The sequence below is a fragment of the Alligator sinensis genome, unplaced genomic scaffold (assembly GCF_000455745.1).
Source record: "Alligator sinensis unplaced genomic scaffold, ASM45574v1 scaffold840_1, whole genome shotgun sequence".
NCBI classification, from domain to species: domain Eukaryota; kingdom Metazoa; phylum Chordata; order Crocodylia; family Alligatoridae; genus Alligator; species Alligator sinensis.
In genome coordinates, this window is record NW_005842643.1 from 838827 (window position 1) to 844866 (window position 6040).

At 43.0% G+C, this 6040-nt stretch overlaps 1 protein-coding gene across 1 annotated transcript in view; it reads right to left on the minus strand.

Moving 5' to 3' along the window:
- BACE2 (beta-secretase 2) overlaps positions 1–6034 on the minus strand; it is a 79476-nt gene extending 73442 nt beyond the window's left edge. Inside the window, exon 1 of the mRNA XM_025215410.1 lies at positions 5872–6034. Coding sequence (XP_025071195.1) covers positions 5872–5946 — 75 coding nt within the window. The 5' untranslated portion in view covers positions 5947–6034. The remainder of the gene's footprint in view (positions 1–5871) is intronic.
- Positions 6035–6040: the final 6 nt, after the last annotated feature.

The following is a 6040-nucleotide window of genomic DNA, read 5'->3' on the forward strand; positions in this document are numbered from 1 at the left end:
CCACATTGAACACCTTGAAGAGCAAACTGGATGCTCATCTTGCTGGGATCCTATGAACCCGGCTGACTTCCTGACCTTTGGGCAGGGGGCTGGACTCGATGATCTTCTGAGGTCCCTTCCAGCCCTAATGTCTATGAAATCTAGTGAGGTCCCTTCTGACCTTAAAATCTATGAATCTATGAATCCTGAGCACAGACCGACCCAGCCCCCCACTGGGAACAGCTCTGCACAGCCCTGGCCCCAGCCCACCCTGCCCTGCACAGATCTGGGGGGCACACGCCCCCCCTCCCCGGGTGAACACAGTGGCAGGAACCGCCTCCCTCCCTCCCTCCCACTCCCACGTCACACCAGCTAGGCAGTGCCTGCCCCAGCCCTTGCAGCCCCAGCCCCACTCCCTTCCTCACCGTGGGGGCCTCGATCTGCATCCCACATGCCCCTTCCTTCCCCCCTCCCCGTCCACCACAACAGAGTTACCAACCGCATACAGCTGTCCAAGCTGCTGGGCTGTGCCCCTTGCTGCCTACATCCTGCGCTGCGGCTGCGCACCTGCACGGAGCATTATCACCCAAATTATCGGTCACATCAGGCCGATTTCCATCTGATACAGTCAATTTTCTTTATGTTGGTGCAGATCCAATATCAGACCAATGTATTGGCGCACCTCTAATATTCTCAAGTTATACTCAGGCTGATGGAAGTTGTGGGAATTTACCACCTTTGAAACATACAGCCATAAGTGTCCAACACATTTTAGCTGTTCAATACAGATGCCTCTGAGTACAGTGTGGGTGCACATGCAAGATAGAAGGAAATTTGAATTTATTTTGTAATGAAGGTTACTCTCAAAACTCATTTTAGCCATACTAACCAAAATAAAACTTAATGAACAAACAAACCCCCCACCCCCAACTTTTCAAATACAGGGGTTTTCAGGTCAGATTTTAATGACCCTGTGAACAGCACAAACTGCTTTTAGGAAAAAAGAATAAGACATTGTGCTTAGAATTAACAACAAAAGCGGATGCTGGATCATAAAAAGATTCAGGTTCTACTATAATTGCAGTTGTAATGGATCAACTTTAGTTGCATCATACTATTATCCTTCCCTTTTTATTACAGAAAAAATCTGCATGGTCTCAAAAGGTGTGCTATGGAAGCACAACAGGAGGAGAGGCTAATGGGAGTGGGAAGACATTGACAATAGTACTATGTTGCAATAAGTAAAGGAAATTAGGGAAAATGCAGAATACTTTAAAAGCGGTGTCTCCGTTTTGCTGTTCAAAACTGTGGAGAAGAAAAAATTCAAACAAAGCTACATGGAAGACAGTAAGCAAAGGGCTTACAGCTTCATTTCAAGACAAATATTTCAACTGTTTAGCTTAAATAGTAAGAAGAGTACATGCAATTCATAATGGGCTCTTACAGCTGACATTTTAATCTTTAGATTGGAAACTAGGCACCTCTACAGATAGGTGTCAAGTACATAATCCATCAGGAGTTGAACATGTACTAAATCTGTGAAATAAGAAATTTATCTATCACACTCCCCACTATATCTCCTCACTTTTTTGTCTTCAAGTCATTCTCAAAGAACAGATGTGTGCTTAAACTCTTGGTTAATACTGGGAAAGCACAAATCAGCAACTAGCTTGGGGTTCTGACAAGTCTAGGAAAACATGCTATAAACTAGTCAGAGAGACTTTGATGGAATCATTTCCACTGAAAGCAAAGTGTTTCACAAACTTGGGCTGATTGCACTGGATTTTTTTTTTTTTTTGGTTAGGAAAAAAAAAAGAACAGGGAGAAAAAATATTCTGATACTACTGAAACATCCGTCTTTGGACACGGTCAGAACAAATGTTTTGAAATGACCATTTTGAAATATTGAAATTTGTGTTCTCGTCTACTAGAAACACCAGCACAAAGAAAGAAATGAAATAGAAACAGTGTCATTGTGAAGATTAAACACCTTGAATGCCCTGAAATACAGATCTGGGGAAGAGAGGAAGATTCAGAGTTTCCTTTTGGGAATCTGATTTCTTAGTCAACTGGGTTGTGAAGACAAGTTTGTAATTTCAATTCATCTCAGAAATTGAATCTTTTGCCAATGCAAAGCTCTCCTACATACCCAAGAATGGAGGACAGATTAGAAACCACAACTCTATTTAGCAGTTTATACTGTTCACTAGAAGTGCAGTTGCACCAGGTATCTTCATGATGCTGAAGATTTGCTTTATGCTTCAGGTTCAGTCAGGGAAGGGAGCATTTAATGCAGCTCATTTCAAAGCAGAAAATGCATTTTAACTATACAATACCAAGTCACTAAAAGGCTCTGATCTGCAAACATTTGCTCAAAACACGTGTTAAAGCAGCAGTTCCCAATCTGTGGTAGGGGTACCACCAGTGGTACCACCAGTGGTACACAGACAACCTGTCAGTGGTACCCACTAACAATTTATTATAATTACTTTATATGACAAAAATTTGCTGGTGGTACTTAAGGTTGTATCATTTTAAATTGGTGGCGTGCAATCTGTCAGAGTTTGGGAACTTCTGTGTTAAAGTATACACACATCAGTCAAAAGATATCACCTCTACCACAAGAGTTATAGTCTAACTAGATATCTAGTTGGTCTAATAAAAGATATCGCCTCTACAGTTGGGACTGTTTTTGCCTTTAGACTAACATGGCTAGAACTTATACCCCCTACACACATCAATGTAATTTACAAAGATCTAATGTAGTTACCTCAGGAAACAGGAACAGCAATAAAAATAAATTATGTGAACTAAAATGGCATTGGTGTTGTACGTCTGCTCTTATCCCAGGGTAGCCATTTGATCAATACACACAGCCAACTACTTGCACTACCACCACGTGGCAGTGGGGTATTATACTAGCAGTATTGCAGTAGTTACCCCAGGATAGCCATTTGTCTGCTTTGGATCCCAGTAACTTACCTACGCTTAGAAAGCAAAGTGGTTCCCAATCTGTGGTATGCGTACCATCATTGGTACACAGACAGCCTGCCAGTGGTACACGTTAACAGATTTATTATAATTACTTTTTATGACAAAAAATGTGCTGGTGGTATTTAAGGTTGAACTGAAAAATATGCTGGTGTACCCAAGGTTGTACCATTTTAAATTAGTGGTGCACAATGTGTCAGAGTTTGGGAACTGCCGAATTACATCAATGTCTGCATTGTTGCCTGTCAGGCCCAGAAGCACATTTGTGACTGCACTTGCAACTTCAGTGGGGCTGTTCATCACAAGAACAGTTATGCTTCTGCTTTGTGGTTTTGGACTATAACATTCAACTTAGGGAGAACTTAATACTAGCTTACAATAGTTCTGCCTTGAAATCAGGGTCAAGGGTGAACTTGTAAACAACTCCTAAGAGGGCAAGTTTATTTTTCATTTATATTATTTATAACATAACTTAATAGCTACAAGTAGTATCCATTGTAGCCGAGAATCTCTAGCACAGTGTAGCAATAAGTAATATCTATCTCAGGAAAATTAAGAATGACGATCTAACAAGAATTCTTCAACTTGTTTCTCTTTTACTTACTGTTTTAGGCTCCTGGAAAGTGTACAGTTAAATAAGATCATTAGTGTTCTTTTTATTCACTTTTTCTACCTACAGTTATTGTTTCAAGCACACAGGGTCACACTGCTAGTCCAATCAAAAAGCTGGTATCCTGAATTGAGCAGCGGCCAATTCTGCATATTCCCCAGTCCCTCCATATCAATAAAACTAGCCAACTATAAAATGTACAATATGGCAAAAAAAAAAGAGAGCTTCCTGACCGCAGTGACAATCAGATAGGGTAAATCTCCATCCTGAAACTATCCAAGCCTTTCTAAATACTTGTGTTATTCTATTAACTACAGGATTTCAATTAGCATGGCAATTTAGCCAGTCCCCCTGTTACATCCAAGTAGAAAAATCCATTTATTTCACATAACTAGGAAGCATATTAGCCAAAAAACCTTTTTTTTTTTATATATAAGTATTTTGAGCATTGACACCTTTTCCGAGTGAAGAGGAGCTGGAATGGAAGAATCTGGATTTTCACACACACAGGGTGCCTTCAGTCAGTTAGATCTCATTAATGGCACAGAACACGAGGGAGCTAAACTGGAGGGAAGGAGAAGTAGAAAAGTTGTGATGAAAAGGAGAAAAAAAAACCCAGAGTTCTGATGCAAAACCCCAAGGGCTTTTAGGAAATTAATCCTTCTCAGCTGACTAGTCATCCCCACCAACAATCCACCAATGCTTCACATGGGATCTCATGACACGGATATGAAAAAGCAACTAAGTTTTAAAACTTTACACTGAATTTTTTTTTGGGTGGGGGGACAGAGGAGAGGAAAGGTAAACAGAAGAGCAGAAGAATTAATTCTATAGGGAATGTGTTTCTCAGAAAACAATTTTTGTTAATAAGTAGAAATATGTAGGCTATGTTTTAAGGCATTTGTTTCTTTTAAAAAAAAAAAAGAAAACAGTTGCTTCAAATGTATTTAGGTAAGAGGCGATAGGCGTTCCTGGTAGTGAACGTACCCAATTGCGGTGGAAAGCAGACCTAAAAAAGAGACTGACTGACATAACATCTCATTGCAAATTAAAATTATATTAAACAGTCTGAATGAGAGACCAACTCTGCAGAATTTCCTTCAAATTATTGCGTCCGAGGACAGGAGTTGTTCCATGTAAAGTGTGGACGAATGTAAATGCTGCCTTTCAAGAAAACTGAAAGCTGTGTAACAGTACTTAGCAGGAGCACTGTATTGCTTGTCATTTCCCTTTGTTTTTCTCTACCTGACAAGTCCGTCTGGGACTTAAAAGGGGGAGTGGAGGAGGAAGAAGTCTAGGCAAGCCTGTCTTTCAGAACTAACTGTCATTAATCCCACATATAACATACACATCATATTTACCAGCATGTTTGTAGCCTTTAAAAGCTTTCTACCTTTAAAACACTACCCCAGACACTAAAATAAAGACAGGGACCTCTCCTTCTCTCCAGAAGCAATAGAAAAGGCTCTCCCCGCTGCTGCAGCACTGCATTAAAAGTGTCATTACCCTTTCGGGCTCCTCAAGTGTGCACAGCACACGTACAGATATCTAAGACTGCTCCTGATAAATAGTGCTTTCTGCCGAGCTCCCGCATAATCCCTTTTGAAATCTGAATCGCCTGTGAATGCTGGCACAAGCCACTTTATTAAGGATTTGGTGCAGCATGCCAAGAGGGACGGTTTTCATAGGAGGTGCATTCCTTCTCCCCCAGAATTGTGACGGCGGAGGCAGAAGAGAACTGGAGGAGAAAGTTGCATTGGCAAAGGAGGGGAATTCGGGAAGTTTTTCAGGAGAAGCCAAAGCCAGCAGGGAAAGAGCAGCTGAGCTGCTCAAGCTGACGCCACTTGAGCTGCTCAAGCTGAACCAGCCCCTAACCCTTTTCTTCAAGGAAAGGAAAGGGAAAAGGAAAAGATTGAGGAACATTTCCCACCCCCAAAGGTCTTTTCTTTTTCCCTGTGTGGAGGTTTGGGGGTGGCTGCACATAAACCTTCTTGAGCTAAGGGGCTACAATGCACTCCGCTTGCGGGGCACTGCAAAGTACATGTGCATGTCTGTGCAAGAGTGAAGGTGGCTGTGCGTGCGCAAGTGTGAATGCCTGTGTGTCTGTCTGGGTGTGTGAGAGAATATGAGCGTCTGTGCGTGTGTGACAGTGAATGTGTGTGTGCCTGAGCGTCTGTAGGTGCGAGTGTGAATGCAAGTGTGACTGTGTGTGCGAGACAGTGTGAATATGCGAGTGTGCGAAGTGTTCATGCGAGAGGGTGCAGGCGCGTGCGCGTGCGAGCAGGTCTCACCTGCTGGGGCGGGGAGCCGAGCAGCATCTCCAGGTAGTAGCCCCGGCCGGCGTCTCCCTGCAGGTTGTCCACCATGGCCCAGAAGTTGAGGGCGGCGGCGGGCTCGGCGGCCAGGGCCAGGCCGGCGGGCGGGGGCGGGGGGGCGCTCGGCGGGGACACCCGCAGCGGC